The 24000-nt window shown below is 43.6% G+C and overlaps 1 protein-coding gene across 1 annotated transcript in view; it reads left to right on the top strand.

The window, feature by feature from the left end:
• The window catches only part of LOC111977944 (calcium-activated potassium channel subunit alpha-1a), a 270409-nt gene that overhangs the window by 157225 nt on the left and 89184 nt on the right, over positions 1-24000 (top strand). The window contains exons 4-5 of the mRNA XM_070448702.1: positions 13781-13874; positions 14840-14951. Coding sequence (XP_070304803.1) covers positions 13781-13874; positions 14840-14951 — 206 coding nt within the window. The remainder of the gene's footprint in view (positions 1-13780; positions 13875-14839; positions 14952-24000) is intronic.

The following is a 24000-nucleotide window of genomic DNA, read 5'->3' as shown; positions in this document are numbered from 1 at the left end:
CCAGTGTTGAGGATCAGCGAAGTGGAGATGTTGTTTCCTACCTTCACCACCTGGGTGCGGCCCATCAGGAAGTCCAGGACCCAATTGCACAGGGAGGGTTCAGACCCAGGGCCTCAAGTTTAATGATGTGCTTGGAGGGTACTATGGTGTTGAATGCTGAGCTATAGGCAATGAACAGCATTCTTACATAGTTAATCCTCTTGTCCAGGTGGGTTAGGGCAGTGTGCAGTGTGATGGAGATTGCATCGTCTGTGGATCTATTGGGGCGGTATTGGGGCGGTATGCAAATTGAAGTGGGTCTAGGGTGTCAGGTAAGGTGGAGGTGATATGATCCTTAACTAGCCTCTCAAAGCACTTCATGATGACAGAAGTAAGTGCTACGGGGCGATAGTCATTTAGTTCACTTACCTTTGCATTCTTGGGTACAGGAACTATGGTGGCCATCTTGAAGCATGTGGGGACAGCAGACTGGGATAGGGAGAGATTGAATATGTCCGTAAACACACCAGCCAGCTTGTCTGTGCATGCTCTGAGGACACGGCTAGGGATGCCGTCTGGGAGCCTTGAGAGGGTAAAGATGTTTAAATGTCTTACTCACGTCGGCCACGGAGAAGGAGAGCCCACAGTCCTTGGTAGCTGGCTGCGTCAGTGGCACTGTGTTATCCTCAAAGCGGGCAAAGAACGTGAAAACTGTCTGAATGCAACGTCTTTGACTTTGTGATAGTAAGACTGTCGGGACAACTGACTAGCAGCTGAAACTCAGAACCTTACTTAGCACTTCCACTGGATAGACACAAAGCTCCTGACACTAAAACTGTGTAGAGCACCTAGATGAAGTGATTGACTATGGATACACAGAGATTGATCTAACTCATGAGGAACAGAGAGACATACCTGATAGCTCTAGGGAGGGACACTAGGTATTCGGGAAGTATCCTAGGGAAGGACACTAGGTATTAGGGAAGTATCCTAGGGAAGGACACTGGGTATTAGGGAAGTATCCTAGGGAAGGACACTGGGTATTAGGGAAGGATCCTAGGAAAGGACACTAGGTTTTAGGGAAGGGTCCTCGGAAAGGACACTCGGTATTAGGGAAGGCTCCTCTGGAAGGGCACTAGGTATTAGGAAAGGACACTAAGTATTAGGAAGGATGCTAGGGAAGGACACTAGGTATTAGGAAAGGGCCCTGGTCTCTCTCTCTCTCTCTCTGTCTCTCTCTGTCTCTCTGTCTCTGTGTGTGTCTCTCTCTCTCTCTGTCTCTCTCTCTCTCTCTCTGCCTCTGTCTCTGTCTCTGTCTGTGTGTCTCTCTCTCTCTCTCTCTCTCTCTCTGTCTCTCTCTCTGTCTCTCTCTCTCTCTCTCTCTCTCTCTCTCATATTAATCAGCTCTCTCTCTCTCGCTCCTACATAAAACAGTCTGTCTATAAACTGTCTCTTATACACATCTAGATGTGTATAAGAGACAGCTCTCATATTAAGCTAAGATGCACAGATAGGTTGATCTAACTCATGAGGGACAGAGAGACATATCTGACAGCTCTAGGGAAGGACAGTAGGTATTAGGGAAGAATCCTAGGGAAGGACACTAGGTATTAGGGAAGGATTCTAGGGAAGGACACTAGATATTAGGAAAGCCATTAAGCTAAGACTCATTAAGCTAAGCTAAGACAAGTCTTTCCCCCCTACTCCCACTACTCCTCCCGGCCTCTCCTCATAATCATTAGCCTTAGCTGCTCTCTTTAATTCCTGTGCCACTTCAGTGGGACCAACATACCTCTGTGTGTGTGTATGTTGACTAGCTTGAGTTACAGCCGTACTTTCACTCCAACAGCTGTAGACTCCACTTCCTCTCCCCCTGATCCCACACGTTCTCACCCCACCAACACACCAACACACACACACACACACACACACACACACACACACACACACTCACTCACTCACTCACTCACTCACTCACTCACTCACTCACTCAATCACTCACTCGCGACATCCAGGTCAGGTGTTACTGGCAGTCATTACTGTAGCAAATACCACAGCCTTAATGACCTCCATAATACATCTAGCCTCATGTTTTGTTTATCTGTTGCTCTTCAGAACTGCTCTTCAGTAGTGAAGGGAGTGGCTCATTCCTTCTGGAAGATATTAACACAGTCCTATAGCGTTTGCTACTTGCTTGGGGGGAGTACCTCAGATTTGAAATTGTCTGTGAAAAAGCCGTCTAAGACGTTCAAACGGAGAGGTTTTCTCTGAGTTGCAAGTGACTCCCTGAGGTAACAGAGAGAAGTGTGTGTGTGTGTGTGTGAGAGAGACCAAGAGGCTGGAGCTCTTTATAGTATGGGCTTTTATGTCTGCCTCAGTGGAGCAGTGTTCTGTTCTCCCGAGAGACACACACACACACACACAGAGATGTGTGCGTGCACACACACACACACACACACAGACAGCACTGATCAGTGGGTAAGAAACGCATCCACATCCATCTCCCTGGTGGCCAACCAGTATCCTCCCCAGAGTTGTTTTTTCCAGGCACTTCCAGGTGGCTGTTGTCTTTAAAGGAGCTGTAGTGTTACGATACCCTGCAGCAGAATGCTGGAAGGAATATTAGAGGGGAGTTTTATTGACTGGTATTGTACCTCCTACTCCAGCAGGGATTTAGTCAATTGACTTAAGAACTTCTATGTAACAAAATAAGTAATKGGTGGATAAAAGGAAAAACGAAATGAAGAAATCGGGTTGCAAAATTCAGGTAACTTAAAAAAAAATCCCTGGATTTTCATAAATCCTTGTTGGAAGATTTCTGGAATCAGGAGGGAATATGCAGGACATTCTGGAGTCCTCCAATCTGGGTTTCTGGAAAACATGGGCATTTTTGGAAACTTATAAGAATTTTGTAACCCTATGAAGAAATAATGGATAAATTGTATAGGAATATGAGGTGATATGTAGGGCCCAGAGTTTTTCCTGGTCAAATCACGTGCCCAAGGAAAAACTCCTGACCCTAACGACAGATAACTGTAGGAATAATAGGTGGGATTACGGCGGTTGGCCAGTCAGAGGGGGTTACTGTCATTTCGATGGATACAGTCATACTGCATCTGTGGAGAGGGAGTCGTAATCCGTGCTTATCTCTCTTTTCAATATGACATTTGTTGCAAAGCTGATGCTATTTTGGTGATATTTTCATTGGGAGCATACTTCATCTATCCCTCCCTCCCTCCCACATCCTGGTCTGTTTTAATGCTTCAGCTCCTCGCTCTCTTTTCTGCTCCTGTGGAACAAGGGAATGACTGAATACGAGGTATGTAAGCCAGAGACTCTGCAGGACGGCCCTACTAGAAGGGATGCCCTTGTTCCTGGCCCACTTGTCACACACACACACACGCACGCACACCACACCGATACACACACATACTGTTTTGGGGTTATCATATAGCCGTGTGTGTGAGTGGGCTGCGCCAAAGCATTGTGTATGTGTGAGGTTTCATTTGCGGCCTATGACCCATGCCTGTAATACTATCATCAGGGCGCTGCAATCCTTAACAGCAGTGAAGAGAGAAACAGTGAATGACTTATTGGCTAAGGTGAGAAATATGGCTGCCTTGGGAAGAGGACTGAGCAGACCTTATGGTGAAGGGTATCACAGCTATATAAAGATCCATCTCGGAGTGGTCAGCGGTGTAGGTGTGTGTCTGGGAGTGTGTCACTTGTTAAATACACTTCAATCAGTGTAGATGAAGGGGAGGAGACAGAGTAAAGAAGGATTTTTAACCCTGGAGATAATTGACACATGGATTGTGTATGTGTGCCATTCAGAGGGTGAAAGGGCAAGAAAACAATATTTACGTGCCTTTGAACGGGGTATGGTAGTAGGTGCCAGACGCACTGGTCATGAACTGCAACGCTGCTGGGTTTTTCACGCTCAACAGTTTCCTGTGTGTATCAAGAATGGTCCACCACCCAAAGGACATCCAGCCAACTTGAGACAACTGTGTGAAGCAATGAAGTCAACATGGGTCAGCATCCCAGTGGAGCGCTTTCTACATCTTGTAGAGTCCATGCCCTGATGAATTGAGGCTGTTCTGAGGGCAACTTAGTATTAAGGTGTTCTTAATATTTTGTACATTCAGGGTACAGCCTAGAGCTGCAGCTGCGTTGAAAACAAGTCCCCCTCTCCACACTGTTAGTTCACAGTGTGTGGATTTTTGGAGGCTTTCTCATTTTTAACAATACGGTACCTCTTATCCATACTGGCTCAATTCTCCGCAGATGGAGACTGAGACAGAAGTTAGCCGTCAACATCGTGTTCCAGGAAATTGAGGTTTGCTAAATTTATGAATCGTGGAACCTGATATTAGTTTGTGCGTCCCAAATGACACCCCATTCCCTTTATAGTGCACTACTTTTGACCAGGGCCCATAGGGTGCCATTTGGGAAGCGTTCAATGACTAGAGCAGCGGTATTCAGATCTTACCCTATGAGGTCCAGACTACTGCTGGTTGCCTGTTCTACCTAATAATTAATTGCACCCAACTGGTGTCCCAGGTCTAAATCAGTCCCTGATTAGAGGGGAACAATGAAAGAAAAAAAGGCAGCGGAACTGGCTTCCTTGTCCAGATCTGAATTTGAGGGCTGTAGTCTTCCCCTGTCTGCAGTCTCTCTGACAATGATACAGTATGAACTACTATTAATACCAGCCTGCAGTGAAGGCACGTTCTGCTTATGCTTCCGTTATAAACTATTCATAATACTTATCATTCATTTCCCCTTATGCCATCTAGCTATATTCCCTATAACTCTTCTTCTAACTAAATCATAATCAGCCTACTTAGCTCTACCTGGTAATTGCTGATAAGGCATAGATAAACACCTTTGAAGTATAATGAACAAATTAATTAACAAATAATTGATCTGTCTAAAATGAGTTACTAGTGTAGTTGCATGTAATTCGACCAATTAATTGTATTTCCTTTTAAATATCGTATATCACAGGTCTAACTGTAGACAGACTAGGAAATATGTTCAATCCAACACCAGGACTCAACAGGGCTACACAAAACAACAGGGCTACACAAAACAACAGAGCTACACAAAACAACAGGGCTACACAAAACAACAGAGCTACACAAAACAAAGAGACACAAACAACAGGGCTACACAAAACGCAGGGCTACAGAAAACAACAGAGTACACAAAACAACCGAGCTACAAAACAACAGGGTACACAAAACAACAGGCTACACAAACAACAGGGCTACACAAAACAACAGGGCTACACAAAACAACAGGGCTACAACAAACAACAGGGCTACACAAAACAACAGAGCTACACAAAACAACAGGCTACACAAAACACACAAAACACAGGGCTTCACAAAACAAACAGGATACACAAACAACAGGGATACACAAACAAACAGGCGTCAAAAAACACAGCGATGTCACAAACACAGGACAGGGCTTCCAAACAACAGGGCTTCACAAAACAACAGGGATACACAAAACAACAGGGCGTCACAAAAACAGGGTGTCACAAAACAACAGGGCTCACAAACAACAGGCGTACACAAAACAACAGGGCTACACAAAACACAGGGCTACACAAACAACAGGGCTACACAAAACACAGGGCTACAAAACAACAGGGGTCACAAAACAACGGGCGTCACAAACAACAGGCGTCACAAAACAACAGGGCTTCACAAAACAACAGGGCGTCACAAAACAACAGGGCGTCACAAAACAACAGGGCTTCACAAAACAACAGCGCTTCAGAAAAACAATTTCCACTGCAGAAATGAATGTAGCGTTGGCCTGTATGTTTCCAGTTGATCAGTAGCAGTGTTTAGCCTGGATTGCTGAAACTAAAGGGAACTCAGTTGGATTGTGATTGAAACCTGTTTTCTTCCAGCTTGGGAGAGGAAGGAAAAGGCATTTAAGTCCTAGCTGGGAATCAGTACGAGTGATTGACTAGTTCCCCCCTAGCCTGTACACGCACGAACGCACACACGAACACACACACACAACACACTCACCCCATCTCTGCATGGTCCAACCAGTCTGTCATCCATCTCCTATATAGCAGCTGGAGTCTCCATCCATCTCCTCCATTATTCACATGGAGGAAATGGTCGTGCCACATTCACATCTGTCCCCCCTGTCACGAAACCCAGACAGCACTGATGGTTCCTTATCAGAACTAAAACCATGACAAATGATCCCTATCTATAGTATAGTCCTCCAGGTGAGTGGTCTGCATGTAACCACTGCATGTTAACTCTTCCATTTCCATTTTGGTCATTTAGCAGACACTCTAATCCAGAGCAACTTGAAGTCAGTTCATTCAACTAGGTAAAACACCACGTTTGACTGCTAGAACACCACTCAGACAGAGCGGCTTGGAGTTAATGTAAGTTGAGGACCATGTTAGTTGAATCAATGGGCAGATAGATAAGGAAAGGCCTGTTGTTGTATTAGCATTTATATAAGCATGGAGGCTTTTATCACGTAATAGCTTTTACGTTCAAAGGGATGTGATGGCAATGTGGTTTGGTTTTGCCACGGTAATGTTTGTGTGTGTAAGGTTGTGTGCTTTTCCCTGTTGTTAATCTATACTACATATACTGGGTCCGCACTACAATAGAGTGTGTGTGTGTGTGTGTGTATGTGTTGCGGTGAGTGACGTCTGTGCAGAGTGTACCTAGGGGAAATGAAAAAGGACTAATTGTTTTTAGACTCCCTGAGGAAGTTGTATTTGTCTGATGCCCTTTCAGGTGCTAAATCAGTCTTATTTTAGTGATGGTGCCTTGCAGGTACTAAATCAGTCTTATTTTAGTGATGGTGCCTTGCAGGTACTAAATCGTCTTTTATTATATGGCCTTGCAGTACTAAATCAGTCTTATTTTAGTGATGGTGCCTTGCAGGTGCTAAATCAGTCTTATTTTAGTGATGGTGCCTTGCAGGTACTAAATCAGTCTTATTTTAGTGATGGTTCCTTGGTCTAAATCAATCATTGATGTGACTAACCTGGCCTTCTTTCATCTCCTCCACCCTCCCCCTCCCCTCTCCACCCCACAACACACACACCACACACACACACACACACACACACACACACACACACACACACACACACACACACACACCACACACACACACACACACACACACACACACACACACACACACACACACACACACACACACACACACACACACATTCACACTGTTGGGGAACGCGCAGCAGATGGATTCACACATACACACTCAAAGGTCACACATGCTCAGAAAACATGCGCAGCAGATGCATGCACACACGTGTTCACATGCGCGGACACACACACACAGAGGAAACAGACCGGATGATGGATGAATTTACCACACAGTAGTCAGATAATGCCGTCAGTTCTAAGTAACACTGCTACTCCCTGTATGTTTGTGTTTAGTAGCCCACATTGAGACCACAAAGGAGACACTCTGCTCAAACTAATGAATAACCACTGTATTGGAGGCAGCAATCCTTCTCTGAGACTTTATAAAGACAGCATTTGCTTTCGGTTATCATTTTTTTAAATATATTTTTTATGCCAGACTCTTGATACACAGCCACATATACTTTGACAGTGTATGGTTCCCTTGTCCATCCCCATGTAGATGATTCCAGTAGTTCAGTTAAACAGCTATGAGAAGACATGACAGACTGTACAGTAGTAAACCAGTAGTAAACCAGTATACCAGTAGTAAACCATGGAGTCTGTTGTTGTGATTGTTTTCTCTCTGTGAGAGAGCAACCTTGCTGTGCCTGGAGGAGACAGCCAAGGTCGGCAGCAGGCAAACACTCACACACACACACACACACACACACACACACACACACAGACTGGGATCTGCTGTGCAGACTGAAGGAAGGTGTTACTGGGTTATTGTTTGTGTTCATCCGTTTCCTGTTCCTCCCCTGTAGGCTGGTTTCTACCTCTGTGAGCTTCCCCAAGCCTAATGTCTAGTCAGAGGAGGTTAATGTGAGGAAACATTCCTGTCCTGAAATAGACCTCCGTTCTGCAGCCGCAGGGCCACCACGCTCTGCTCTATTCCCACCACTGTGTGCATGTGTGGTGGTGGGTGGGTGGGGGTGGAAGTGTGTGTATTTTTTTCCGTGTGTATTTGTATTTGCTTGTATGAGCAGCAAAATATTGTGTTTCTCTGTAGGTACGAGCAAGTATGTGTTTGTTTGTGTGTGTGTGTGTGTGTCGACATTGCGGTATATCCTCTGAACTTGCAACTTCTCTACCAAGGAGCTGGAGCCACTTCATGGAAAATCCAGACACACTCTCTACAACTAACTACCCTCCAACTCAAACACAAGCTGACCAGAGTTCAATCCTGAGGCACCCACATCTTCAGGCAATTTCCACATGGCCTAGAAGCAGCCCTGTGCTGTGTGCTATATAAGGCCCTGCTAGAGGAAGAAGACAAATTGTCCCAACGCCCATGGGAGCACTGTCCCTCTCTCTCCCTTCTCCTTCTCACTCTCTCATTCACTCTCGCTCTCTCTCCTCGCTCTCCCCCCTCTCTTGCACATATGTCGGTCTCCCCCCTCCTTCTCTCTCTTGCTTTATCTTGCTCTCTCTTTCTCTCTCCTTGTCTCTCTCTCCCTCTCTCTCCTTCTCTCCCTCTCTTTCTCTGTTTTTCTCGCTCTCCTTCGCTCACTCTCTTGCTTGCTCTCTTGCTCTCTCTCCCCCCCTCTCTCACATATCTCTCTCTCTCTGTCTGTCTGTCCAGAAGTGCCCACCTGACCAAGCTCCAGGCTTTAGGAGGAGGCTGCAGATGTAATAACTATTTTCTACCAGGCCAAATGACGGCATGTGGCCTGCTGGATCCCATGTGATTGGAGGGTGCTACCAAGGAGCTGGAGCTGCTTCATGTAAAATCCAGACACTCTCTCTACAACTAACTACCCTCCAACTCAAACACAAGCTGACCAGAGTTCAATCCTGAGGCACCCACATCTTCAGGCAATTTCCACATGGCCTAGAAGCAGCCCTGTGCTGTGTGCTATATAAGGCCCTGCTAGAGGAAGAAGATAAATTGTCCCAATTCCCATGGGAGCACTCTCCCTTCTCACTCTCTGCTCTCTCTCCCCCCTCTCTTTCACATGTATGTCTGTCTGTGTCCCTCTCTCGCTCTCTCTATCTCTACCTCTTTCTCTCTCTCCTTTTCTACCTCTCTCTCCTTCTCTACCACTCTCTCCTTCTCTACCACTCTCTCCTTCTCTACCTCTTTCTCCTTCTCTACCACTCTCTCCTTCTCTGCCTCTTTCTCCTTCTCTACCTCTCTCCTTCTCTACCTTTCTCTTTTCTTTCTTTCTCTCCTTCTCTCTCCTCTCCTTTTATACCTCTCTCCTTCTCTAGCTCTCTCTCCTCTCCTTCTCTACTTCTACCCTCTTTCTCTCCCCTCACATTCTTTCTCTGTCTCTCTCGCTCCCCTCTCTTTCTTTCTCTCTCTCCCTCTGTCCAGCAGTGCCCCACAGGCCAAACAACAACACGTGGCCTGCTGGATCCCATGTGATTGTGAGGGTGTGATGTGACATTGAGGCCCGGGATCAGGCCTTTGTCTTTCTGCTCTCAATGTGGCATATACACATATTTTGGTACCCCAGTAATTCTGCGTCACAATCCTATCTCTCTATTTCAGATGCTGAAATTGCCATCTCAGTGTTTGGTTCAGCTAACCCGTAAATCTGGCACCACAATGCCCAGACAGTTTCTAGAATGATGGGGAGGGAGGGGTGGTGTTGTTATTGCTGACTCTGTCTTTGTAAAGTACCTTGGTGTGCCAGGCCTATCTACTTCCAGATCCTGTATAAGACAACATAGCTCCCAGACATCAAGGGGTCTGTCCTTAACACTTCCTTTAAAATCCTTCGGGTCACATGACAAACGGRTCAGTGTTGAGCCAGAATGCCGGCACAGTTTCACTGGAAGGAATGTGCCACCGTGCCTGCCACATGGGTAGCTAAATGTTATTTTAACTCGGTGTGCTCTGTAGAACGAAGCATCTGCCTGGGTTGCTAGGCTGTGATGATGATGATGATAAGAGACGAGGAGGGCGGTAGACAGCTAAAGGATTTCACTGGAAGCATTAGGGACCAATAGGAAAGGCTGCTAGGCTTTTGAGTGTATGTCGCATGGGGAGCAATGTTAACAGACAAACGTACGGGTGCACACACACATACACACACACACACACACACACATACACACACACATACACAGTGCTGAACTAGTAAAACGGGACGAGCCGGAACAAAAAGTGAGCACGAGAGAGGTACAATGACGTAGAATTGCATGAAATGAGTTTATGAAAGACCAACATTTTCCTGGACCCTCGGCCACTATAAAGCTTTGCATGCATACCATCGCATTTGTGTAACAGGCGTAGAGTAGAGGCACTTACAGAAGTTGCACACGTGAGAAACACGTGGGCTAGGGTCSGGGAAAATGTTGGCCTTTTATAAATGGATTTCATGCCGTTTCCACGTCATCTTACATGACTGGAGACTTTGGCATAATGCGTTTAAGTCGGGAAATCGGGAAAAACGAGCTCAGACTACTGGGAATATTAGTTTTGAACGGTCGTCCAACTCAGAATTTCAAGTCGGGAACTCAGGCCTCTTTCTAGAGCTCCGACTTTCCGACCTGAAGATCACTGAGTCATGATTCGACCTTGTTTCTTTCAGAATTCCCAGTTATCTTGAAATCACCATAATACCGCACAAATGATCGAAATGACAGGCTACTTTGACACTGACAAACTGAGATCAATAAAAATGACCTTGTCTTGAATTCATCAATCACCTAGGTGTGTGAAGACAAGACATATTGTAGGCTGCAATATGAGGAGGAAAAATGCTAAAAATGCTTTCCAGTTTCACTGACTTACCCAATGATGGGCAGCTTACTCTCTGGTGATGGCTGATGCGTTCGTGCCAAAAGCCTCTCTCTTGTTTTACTGTGTAAAACAATATTTGAAGTTGATAAAAGATTTTGGTAGCCTACAGCAGACAGATTAGAGTCATTTGCTTTCCAACCTGTGTTTTCCCACAATTGTAGGCTATTTGAAATATTGTAAAAGGCCAGTTTTGTATGCATCCACTGACAGATTGGCAGCACGTTCCCAACTGTAGGCCATGCCTTGTTATTGGGCTACATTCCACAGCTAAGCTATTTTTAAAAGAGGCTATTTATCCACTGTGGCAAATGTTTTGGCTTTCTCGTGGTGTAGTAGACTATTCTAACGTATTTAATTACTTTCGGGACAGATAGCGGTAACTATAATTTTGGCAAATTTATTTCAATTTATCAGGGTTGCTGCAGCTCCTCCAGAACCCTTTGTGCGGTTATGACTCTATAAGGAAATGCAATGCTGGAGAGGTGAGAGGTGCAGGCTCATGTCGATCAGAGCAGAGAGAGGGAGAGAGATCATAGAACGTGAATCTCATTCTAGTTCTGTGAGAGATACAGGAGAATTAACGAAGAGGCAACTCGAATGAACTTTGATCGCGTTTATTAGAATTTGTACATTGCAAAAAGTGAAAATCATTTTTCATGCCACGAGAGGTACCAGATGCGGCCACATAGGTTCCGGAACGAAACCGTCCAAAACAGAGAGGTTCTGGTTCCTGTTCCGGCAGGATCCGGCTCAAATTAAGCACTACATATACAGTACATATACACACACACTCGCTAATGCAGTTGTTTTTTGGTTTGATCTCTGATTAAATCTTAACCATTTTCTCAGCCCAGTACAGTCCAATCTGTAGATGGACAGGGRGCTTACAGACCATACACCACCAAACCCACAACATGGACCAAATGGATATTGACATTTAATCAACCCAGCACAAAGTATTTATGGATTTGCTGTTTGATTCATAACAGGGTTTGTTTTCACATCACTGTTAGTTTTATAGGAGATTGGAGGGTTAGTAGTGTGTAAATAGAGTATTCAGGCTAGATCAATGGCAATTCCACTGAGGGGTCAGACATATTAACCTCCGTCCACTGACTGGGAAAGGGGGATACCTAGTCAGTTGAACAACTGAATGCATTTAACTGAAATGTGTCTTCCGCATTTAACCCAACCCCTCTGAATCATAGAGATGCTTAATCTGGGTGGCCACCTGGGAGAAAATAATATATTTTAACCGCATAATATCATTCAGGGGCTATTTTAACCCTTTATCCATATATACACATAGATTTAAATCTGTTGGGCCACATGCCAAGATTCATACCATGATAAAGACTGTTCCATTTTCAGGCATGCAGTTCTTAACTTAATCCGAAATCACCCAGCTATCAGAACAGCAGTCTTTGCTCTCATGTGATAACAATTCCTCACACATTTCTCTCATGGTTATAACTTGTCATCTTCTCTGATGGATCACCCCCCATTAAGATGTTTTATGTTAAGTAGAGGATGATGATCGTACTGCTCTCTCTCTGTCTTCCACCCCTGGAAGCCATTCAAACCCCATTCTCCCTCTCCCACTGAGCCTCTCTATACACTTACTTAAAGCCATTCGTTTTGCTGTGAGTAGAGGCTATCCTTCACCGTTGACTGTCTATATGAGCCTATACATTCCCATAGGCAATCAACTCCCATAATGAATATTCATATCTGTTGCTCACAACCACTGTGGTGAATTTGATGTCAAATGTTCCATGAAAAAAACGCTCTTCTACCATAATGAAGAATTTAGTGGCATTTTGGCTACTATTGCTTTGTTAAAAGCATCCACTTCCTTAATGGTTAATCATAATATAAACATAAAGACGGATTATGTGACAGATGAGATAGATTATTCCTCATTATTCATTGTTTGGCTCTCCTGAGGAGAGGAAGCATCATGCTAGCTAGCTAACTAGGCTAGCTACTATACTATACTGTACCACCTTGCTGATTGCAAAGAGCCATGTACCTTCTTTATGGCATATGTACACTAAAGGGAAGACAGGACAATATACACACATGGGTTTTGTTGCAGGCTTTTAGTTTTCTTTGCCGTTGACATAAGCCACAACTTGTTTTATTGTCAATACCCGCACACTGTTCGGTCTGTTCTGTTGTTGTATGTTGTCTGATTCACAGCAGTCCTGAAACTAATTGCCCCAGTGGGATGAATAAAGATGTGTAAAGACTTGTTAATGCTTGCTGTATTCTGTGAACACTTTGGAATACACAGTAGTGGGCAGGTTTCTACTGTTTGCACCTTTTGAAATCCACTGGCTATGTGAGGTACCCCAAACTGTGACATATATTATTGTAATAGAGTATGTCTATTAATGTGACATATATTATTGTAATAGAGTATGTCTATTAATGTGACATATATTATTGTAATAGAGTTGTCTATTAATGTGACAATATTATTGTAATAGAGTATGTCTATTAATGTGACATATATTATTGTAATAGAGTATGTCTATTAATGTGAACATATTTATTGTAATAGAGTATGTCTATTAATGTGACATATATTATTGTAATAGAGTATGTCTATTAATGTGACATATATTATTGTAATAGAGTATGTATATTATGTGAACATATATATTGTAATAGAGTATGCCATATTATTGACATATATTAATTTGTAATAAGTATGCCTATTAATGTGACATATATTATTGTAATAGAGTATGCTTATTAATGTGACATATATTATTGTAATAGAGTATGTCTATTAATGTGATGATTTCTTCATTTTCTCTCTCTTTCACAGTCCCATAGAATCCTGTCAGAATTTCTACAAAGATTTCACGTTACAGATCGACATGTTCTTCAATGTCTTCTTCCTTCTCTACTTTGGGCTGCGGGTATGTACTAAAGCCCTATTGACACACACAAACACAACACACAACACACACACCCCTACCTACCTCTAAAGGCGGGAGATCTATTGTCATAATACTGACTTGGTGTTCTCCCAAAGCCAGTGTTCCATTGGAGAAAAAGTCTGCCTGAAACCCTCAATGAATAAACAAAGTCCTAAGCTGCTTATGGCAGTCACGACTCCACATGAATCACATCACTGACTAAGATCTATTCACAAACAACATGCTGTATGTCAGGGGACGATGCCGGGAAACTGATCAAGAGGTTGGCCCTAGCCTGGTCCTTATGTTTTATAGAACTGAACTGTTCTAGTGGCTTTTGGCAACTTTAGTTCAGTATGTTAGAGTCCAAGGTACTCTTTAGATACAGTATAGGAAATTAAAATGCATGTATTATGTTGCTATATTGATACGGTTAAAAATAAAACATGAACTATGCATGAACTCTATAATACGAGGATTAGATAGACTTGACATTTTTTAATTGTCGTGATCTTTATAAGATGATAATAGCGCATTACAAAGCGGTCATACATGCTCATGATAACTGTTTTAATTCATTATAATGGCATCATAAGTCATTGTACTGTGAAGTGAGGCGAGATGTAGAAGCAAGAATTCATGTTGGTAACAAATTTAACCTGCAGCATGGACTTAAAGGAACGTTTTACCAACATGAATTGTTACGTCTATGTCTCCCCTTAGTTCATAGCAAACAAAGATAAGTCTTATAATACATTATAACTGCATCAATTAGGGTTGTCACAATACCAGTATTGCGATACTATGAAGTAAGCAAGGAAAGAAAACATGAAGCAGAGTTTATTTATTGAAGAGTCCTAATGTCACATTTGACATAAAGTAGCTTTTTAAAGGACCTTAGAGTGTAGTCATCTTTGTGTTTTCCAGGCTTTAAGTGAAGTGTTACCGCTCTATTTCTTCTTCAGTTCATAGCAGCCAATGATAAGCTGTGGTTCTGGCTGGAGGTCAACTCAGTGGTGGACTTCTTCACTGTTCCTCCTGTCTTCGTATCGGTCTACTTGAATAGGAGCTGGCTGGGTAAGAATTTACCTTTTTCACTCTCCCTCTCTCTATATTTCTCTCCATCTCTCTACAATGACTCAGTGACTTAGAGCAGTGTGACAGAAGTCTTTCTATGGTGAAGTATTGTACCTGAAATATGGTGAATATGGTGTCATGACACCTCTAAATTGACATCTATTGGACCTTCTCCGTGCAGTGTCCTCCACATTTAACAATAGGTGCAGCCTGGGAAACATACAATGGTCTGGATTGTGTCATGGCTTATTTTTCTCAGTAGGCTATGCAGCAGTAGCGTGGTGATGCTATTGTTAGCGTTAACTAGCTGTAGAATAATGAAAAAGGTTGAAATGGTGGTCTATGACAGACTGGATTTAATAATTAGCCATTCTCTGCATTGCCACTAATTAAATCTGTAGTCTGATGTAAAAAAAAAAGTTAGAGACCAGCCAACAGTGAACGTTCCTGTGACATCAGGGAAGGTTACAATGGAGTACCAATCTGGTAAAAATGTTGGTGAAGTTGGCAATTTTATTCAGAAATATTTGGAGAAAAAAAAAGATTGTTTTGAGAAATAAATAAGAAGTTGCCATTTTAACTTTCTGAGAAGGTCCCTACGAACGTTCTTGGAATGCAGTAGTAACCAGATTGTTTACTGGGAGGTAGCTCTCCTCTGCAGTGAATCCTGAATCCTACTATCTGGCTCTAACCAGCCCCCTATTTCTGGAGATATTTGAAAAGGCAACTGGGAGGAAAGCCATTGTTTTGAGATGGCCTAGATTTCCCTCTACTCATCATGAATATGCATTCATAAATTATGTATATATTTATCTATCATCTATTCATACTGGGGAAGCCAGTGAGATGAAAAAAATTATAATTTTACCACTGAGAATGTGTCAGATAGCACAGAAGAATACACCCTCGAAAAGCCCACTCGCGTCACACTGTGTTTGTGTTTGCATAGAGGCGGAATGACGCTTTCTGTGCGTCAGATAGTGTATTTTAGGGTCATCTGATTTTATACGGTCCCACACACACACCACGTGTGAAATAGAATGTGTGTTTGCACTAGCGTGTATTGCATGCGTGTTTATTGCTGTGTGATTGCGTGTTTTAATGGTGTGTTACTGTTACATGCCTCGGACTGAGACGTGGTCAGCAGATAATTGACCTGAATTAACAGGGCGGTATGATGAGAYGGAGAAAAGTTAGTAGGGTTCAGTATTAGGCATAACTTAATTATGACTTTTATTTAGTCATAATCAATTATACATTACAACTGCATTGTAGTATTAAGTATTTTCACATTCCATTTTGTGTATAAAAAATAAAGGTCTCAAGTCCCCCCCAAAATTCTCCATACATCTACACATTCACCTTTTACCTCTCGCTATAGCTAAATTAATAGTGCATATAATCTGAGGCTATTCAATCAGTAGTATTTAGCATCTAGCAACAAAAGCTATTTGGCATGTAAAACCATCAAATTGTACCATAAGAGGCTACATTACATTATACCTAGCTCACTGTAATAGCAGTGACCATTTCCATAAAGCTACAAATGACTGGAGGCTGTGCTAAACAATGCTACAACCATTACATTCTAAACCATCAACATGTGAGCTAACAAGCTGAAACCCAATAGCCTCGAGCTAGCTAGCGCAAAGCCAAATTCGGTTAGCATAAAGCTAATAAACTGTTCAATGCTATTTTCTTACAAATAAACACTTAACACATTTTATAGTCACATCGCATATTTACATATATTTCCTGAAGTAAACTGAGCCTTTGTTCATTGGAAATAAAACAAATAGGAGCTAAAAACCTTGTTGAAAAAATCTTATTCCCTTTTCTTACATATAAACCATTAGCAACCTAGCAAACCCCCATTACTTATGTGGAAAATACCAACCAGTTTTTTACTCAGTTAAACTTCCTTCAATTGCCTTCAAACATTACCAAACTCATGGACTATGTAGTTAACCATGTTATCTCAATATTTCATGAGTCATATTGCACTTTTGCGCATTACATACCTGAATTAACAGAGTGGAATGATGAGATGGAGAAAAGATAGTTCAGTATTAGGCATTTCCCAAGATTGAAGAAGCAACATCCAAGACCTCACGATCCCACTAATGCTCCCCATTGACGCCACAGCTCCCCCTAGCGGCAGTAATTATATACATTACTTTCAATGCAAATACAGTACCTGGGAGGCCTACAAAATTATACAAGGGATGACCCCATAAAATAACAAACTAAATAAGACATTTCAAAAATGACCATGCATATTTGTGTACGTCACATTACGTAGCAACAGATATTACTGTCCCAGCGATCCATTGACTGGGTCCACACACTACAATGTGTGTGTGTGTGTGTGTGTGTGTTGTGGCGTGTGTGTGTGTGTGTGTGTGTGTGTGTGTGTGTGTGTGTGTGTGTGTGTGTGTGTGTGTGTGTGTGTGTGTGTGTGTTGTGTGTGTGTGTGTGTGTGTGTGTGTGTGTGTGTGTGTGTGTGAGAGATTGGCCTACATTGTGCCATAACACATAGGCCGGAACTCTCCATTTTCAACTGGTTGATATCACAGGGGGTACTATTAGCTGGGGGCAGGGTACTACCCATCTTCCGAAAACATCTGAAACAGTATCTTAAATAATCCTTCTCCTCACCACGATCCCCCCCCCCAAAAAAAAACCAACAACAACATGTTAACCACCACTTGCACTTGACCCCCCCCCTTCTAGTTCTGACCTTACTGATAGCTGCATTACTGAGGGAAAATGTACTTTCTATGCCTGTGATGTGTGGTTGTCCCACCCAGCTGTCTGGAGATGAATACACTATAAMTGTAAGTCGCTCTGGATAAGAGTGTCTGCTAAATGACTAAAATTACGATGTAAATGTATTAGGCCAGGTTATTATTAGGATGAGCTGGTACTGGACACAAATCAGAGGTTTGCAGGAAATAAGAAAAAATGTCAAATTATAGCAACATGACAATGATTGACGACAGGACAGAATCCAATGACTGTATAGATAGAAAGTCTAATGATAGGTCTGGTACTGTAGAGGTGTTATCAGGTAGATGTTACATCAGACTCTAGATCCAGTGGTTGGTGACTGAGTGACATGTCTAATGTCCTCACATGTCCCCCACGTCGATCTCTATTGAGTTGAGATCCAGTGGGAAGGGAAGTTGACAGAATTGTAATGGCTTCACTGTAATCAATAGAGATGGATCCATAATCAGTGATTTGTCTTTGTCTTGATGGACATCAATACTATTTCCATCTCACTAATTCTGTTCTGTTGTCTGTTTGAGAGGCAAACAATGACGATGTTAACAGTTTTACATCAATCCCTGTGGACTCATTCAGTTTTCTCTCTCTGTGTGACTAAAAGCTATGTCACACACACACACACACACGCACACTACCAGTTGTTCTCACGGAACTGCCTGAGAAACATCCACTGGTTTTCTTTAACAGGAGAACCACTGGACTCCATTACTGAAAATAAAATTAAAAGAGGTTCTACACTGCAGTAGCTCTGCTCTATTCAACATTTTAGTCATTTAGCAGACACTCCTATCCAGAGCGACATAAATGTTGATTATTTTCACACTGGTACCCGTGGGAATCGAACCCACAACCCTGGTGTTGCAAGCATCGTGCTCTACCAACTGAGCCACAAGGGACAATTCTCTATCTATCCTACTCTATGTATTTCACAGTAATGTTCATTCCCATTTTGCAATTTGGCCGTTAATTAAGAGGGTAGAGAAACGTGTGGCTAATGTAAAAGGACATGCAGTGTTCCTCCTGGAAATAAGACACCATCTTCTTAAATTACTTGAAGTGGGTGTCCCTCCCTTGAGAGAGAGGGCCATAGCCAGGCTAGTGGTGTTAATTAGCTGTAGTGGTGGCTGGTGGCACTTTAAATGGGGAGGACTGGCTCATAGTATTGGCTGGAACGGAATGAATGGAATGGTCTCAAACACATCCATTCATTATTTGTGAACCGTCTTCCCCTCACCAGCCTCCTCTGATTAGCTCTTTGAAAGATGCTAGCTTGCTGTTAGCCCCAGAGCCCCAACCCTTCCAACCCATCTACACAAGTCATTTCAGTCCTACTAAGGCTTCACTGTAGAAAGAACAGAGCTTGCGGAGGATGGTAAGGCAGCTATGAAATGATACAGGTAAGTGTAGGGTCCTGTGGAAAAATAGGAGTAACTATATAGACCTTATAATACGATGTCAGGGTAAAAACAAATACATGCAAATGCCCTCATAGAAGAAGGTATAAGCAGTGTTGTAAAAGCTCAACCYCGCTTTGAAAATTAAAGCCATATTACATAATATCCCATATTACTTCCACACACAGACTACTGGAGCCAATGTACCATCCATATCTCGCCAAATGACATATCCACATCACTACTGCCCTCTGCTGGTGATGTTAGTGTACTGTCTGTTTTGATCTCTGAAGCCTTGTGCTCTGCTTACTGACTCTAGTACAGTATCTGTGTGTGCATTCCCCTTAGTCCTCTAGTGTGTGTGTGTGTGCGGGGTGGCTATAATCCTTACTGGCTGGACAGGGTATTATCCGTGTTGTAACATGGTCATCCCTAGGCTGCTGATTGATAAAAGGCTCCAGTGTGTGTTTCTACTGTCAGTCACGTGACAGAGGGGAGGGGGCTTGGCAGTGCACATACCCACAGATTTGGATTATGTTACATGCAGTGTTGTTGCATGTGTAGCAGATGCAGGCTATTTAGCATATGCTAGTAGCCATCATGCAGTGACGTCACCTGCCCTAAGACCTACAGTGTTGCACTTGCTCAACAAGAACCAACGGTCTTGGTAGAGAAATGGTTAGCAYTTTAGCTTCGGGAATACTTAGTGTTGTCGTTGTCATGAGTTCGGATTCGATGTGGCTCCTCCAACTACCCAGAGCGATTTGATCACTCCTGTCCTCTTTCTGTACCTCTACAGATGGCTCTATTGCTCTGAGTTGAAGTCAATACAAATCAAATCAAGTTGTATTTGTAAGGTGTAGACCTTACAGTGGCATGCTTACTTACAAGCCCTTAACCAACAATGCAGTTCAAGAAATAGAGTTAAGAAAATATTTACTAAATAAAATAACGAGGCTATATACAGGGGGGTACTGAGTCAATGTGCGGGTGTACAGGTTAGTTGAGGTAATTTGTACATGTAAGTAGGGGTAAAGTAACTATGCATAGATAATAAACAGCAAGTAGCAACAGTGTAAAAGACAAAGGGGGGGGGGGGGGTATTAATGTAAATAGTCTGGGTGGCCATTTGATTAATTGTTCAGCAGTCTTATGGCTTGGGGGTAGAAGCTGTTAAGGAGCCTTTTGGACCTAGACTTAGTGCTCCGGTACCACTTGCCGTGCGGTAGCAGAGAGTCTATGACTTGGGTGACTGGAGTCTTTGACAATTTTTCCACGATCAGCCTCTTTTTGTCTTGCTTACGTTGAGGGCGAGGTTGTTGTCCTGGCATCACACTGCCAGGTCTCTGACCTCCTCCATATAGGCTGTCTCATCGTTGTCGGTGATCAAGCCTACCACGTTGTGTTGTCAGCAAACTTAGTGATGGTGTTGGAGTTGTGTTTGGCCACGCAGTCGTGGGTGAACAGGGAGTACAGGAGGGGACTAGCCATGCACCGCTGTCCCCCGTGTTGACTATCAGCATGGCAGAATGTGTTGTTGCCTACCCTTACCACTCTGGGGGTGGCCGTGAGGAAAGACCAAGATCTCAGTGCAGAGGGAGGTGTTTAGTCCCAGGGTCCTTAGCTTAGTGATGAGCTTTGTGGGCACTAGGGTGTTGAACGCTGAGCTGTAGTCAATGAACAGTAGTCTCACTCCTTTTGTCCAGGTGTGAAAGGGCATGGTGGAGTGCGATTGAGATTGCGTCATCTGTGGATCTGTTGGGGCGGTATGCAAATTGGAGTGGGTCTAGGGTTTCCGGGATGATGGTGTTGATATAAGCCATGACCAGCCTTTCAAAGCCCTGCCACATCCGATGAGCGTCAGAGCCGGTCTAGTAAGATTCAATCTTAGTCCTGTACTGACGCTTTGCCTGTTTGATGGTTCGTCTGAGGGCATAGCAGGATTTCTTATAAGTGTCCGGATTAGTGTCCCGCTCCTTGAAAGCGGCAGCTCGGTGCGGATGTTGCCTGTAATCCATGACTTCTGGTTGGTATTTGTACGTACGGTCACTGTGGGATGACGTCGTTGATGCACTTACAGTGTCTTCGGAAAGTATTCAGGCCCCTTTACAGCCTTATTCTAAATTGTTTKKTTTTTTTATACATTTTTGCAAATGTATAAAAAAACTAACTGAGATATCAAATTTGCGTAAGTATTCAGACCCTTTACTCAGTACTTTGTTGAAGAACCTTTTTGCAGCGATTACAGCCTCGAGTCTTCTTGGTTTGACGCTACAAGCATGGCACATCTGTAATTGGGGAGTTTCTCCCATTCTTCTCTGCAGATCATCTCAAGCTCTGTCAGGTTGGATGGGGAGTGGTGCTGCACAGCTATTTTCAGGTCTCTCCAGAGATGTTAGATCGGGTTTAAGTCCGGGCTTTGGCTGGGCCACTCAAGGACATTCAGAGACTTGTCCCGAAGTCATTCCTGCATTGTCGGGTTGGAAGGTGAACCTTCGCCCCAGTCTGAGTTCTTGAGCACTCTGGAGCAGGTTTCCATCAAGGATCTCTCTGTACTTTGCTCAGTTTATCTTTGCCTTAATCCTGACTAGTCTCCCAGTTCCTGCCCCTGAAAAACATCCCCACAGCATGATGCTGCCATCACCGTCATGCTTCACCGTAGGGATGGCTGCCAATCACCATGCTTCACCGTAGGGACTGCCATCACCATGCTTCACACCGTAGGGATGCTGCCATCACCATGATCTTCCGTAGGACATGCCTTGCCATCACATAGCCTTCACCGTAGGGATGCTGTCCATCACCCATGACTTCACCGTAGGGAATGCTGCCATCACCCTTCATGTTTCACCGTAGGGATGCTGCCACATCACCATGCTTGACGTAGGGATGCTGCATCACCCATGCTTCACCGTAGGGATGCTGCCATCACCCTATATGCTTCACCGTAGGGATGGAGGCATGTTTCCTCCAGACGTGCCGCTTGGCATTCAGGTCAAAGAGTTCAATCTGGGTTTCATCAGACCGGATAATCTTGTTTCTCATGGTCTGAGAGTCTTTAGGTGCCTTTGGGCAAACTCTAAGCGGGCTATCATGTGCCTTTTACTGAGGAGTGGCTACCGTCTGGCCACTCTACCATAAAGGCAAGATTGGTGGAGGGCTGCAGAGATGGTTGTCCTTCTGGAGTGTTTTCCCATCTCCACAGAGGAGCTCTAGAGTTCTGTCATAGTGACCATTGGGTTCTTGGTCACCTCCCTGACCAAGACCCTTCTCCCCTGATTGCTCAGTTTGGCTGGACGGCCAGCTCTAGGAAGAGTCTTSGTGGTTCCAAMCTTCTTCYATTTAAGAATGATGGAAGCCACTGTGTACTTGGGGACCTTCAATGCTGTAAACATTTTTAAGTATCCTTCCCCACATCTGTGCCTCGACACAATCCTGTCTCGGAGCTCTACGGACAATTCTTTCAACCTCATGGCTTGGATTTTTCTCTGACATGCAGTGTCAACTGTGGGACCTTATATAGACAGGTGTGTACCTTTCCAAATCATGTTCAATCAATTGAATTTACCAAAGGTGGATTCCAATCAAGTTGTAGAAACATCTCAAGGATGATCAATGAAAACAGGATGCACCTGAGCTCAATTTCGAGTCTCATAGCAAAGGGTCTGAATACTTATGTAAATAAGGTATTTCTGTTTTTTATTTGGATATGTTATGTACGCCTCTTGCAGGAGGGAACGCAACACCCTGTGGAGTGAAAGAGGTATGTGATTTTAGGTGCGGGTAAGGATGACAGAGGCAGAGAATATTACCGTTTACTGGGGATTTATTTTCTTAACACGGTAATGTGGGGAAAAGGGGCTGGACGGAACCAAAGAAAAGAAAGTAAAAGTTAGAGTCCCCTCTCCTACCTTACTTGCCTACCCACTACGTACCTAACCTTAACGCCACCTGGCGCGCTAACCAAAATACAGGGGGTGGTCTGCCCAGGTCTTACCTAGTTTCCATAGACAGAGTCCATACTACGGGTAAATGTATGCCCGCAGGCCTCTTGCCTAAGCACTCCCAAGGTGCCTTCCCCCCTGGGAACAAATTAAACAGAATAATACAACCTTAAAGTGAACAATTTCAATAATCACAAACACAGTGTCCTTTGGCATACACATACCTCAGAAGTAGCGGCTACAAAATACTTAACAAAAACTGTCTCTGAACAACAACCAACACAGGACAAAGAAGCTCCCTCTTTCCTAACAAAGGAACACTGGCTTTTAAAGCTGCCGAAGGAGTCGGTAATTGTAGACAGCTGTATCCCCTGACGAGAGGGTGGGTCAGAGCTCCAGTCTGCAATGGGGCCGACCAATCAGCTGCTTAGGGGAATCCAGGAAGCCATTTCCTGAAACATATACAAACACATACAAACACAAAACAACACAGAAACTGGGGAACGTAACAACATAAATTTCTAAAAACCTGTTTTTGCTTTGTCATTATGGGGTATTGTGTGTAGATTGTTAAGGATGTTTTTGGTATTTAATCCATTTTAGAATAAGGCTGTAACGTAACAAAACGTTGAAAATGTCAAGGGGTCTGAATACTTTCCGAAGGCACTGTATTGATGAAGCCATTGCCACTGGATGAATTCCAGAACATATTCCAGTCTGTGCTAGCAAAACAGTCCTGTAGCTTAGCATCCGCATCATCTGACCTCTTCCGTATTGAGCGAGTCACTGGTACTTCCTGCTTTAGTTTTTGCTTGTAAGTAGGAATCAGGAGGATAGAATTATGGTCAGATTTGCCAAATGGAGGGTGAGGGAGAGCTTTGTACGCGTCTCTGTGTGTGGAGTAAAGGTGGTCTAGAGTTT

The sequence above is a fragment of the Salvelinus sp. IW2-2015 genome, linkage group LG18 (genome assembly GCF_002910315.2).
Source record: "Salvelinus sp. IW2-2015 linkage group LG18, ASM291031v2, whole genome shotgun sequence".
In the NCBI taxonomy this organism is placed as follows: Eukaryota; Metazoa; Chordata; class Actinopteri; order Salmoniformes; family Salmonidae; genus Salvelinus; species Salvelinus sp. IW2-2015.
Note: the sequence above shows the minus strand (reverse complement) of the source record. Positions and strands in the feature narration are given on the sequence as shown.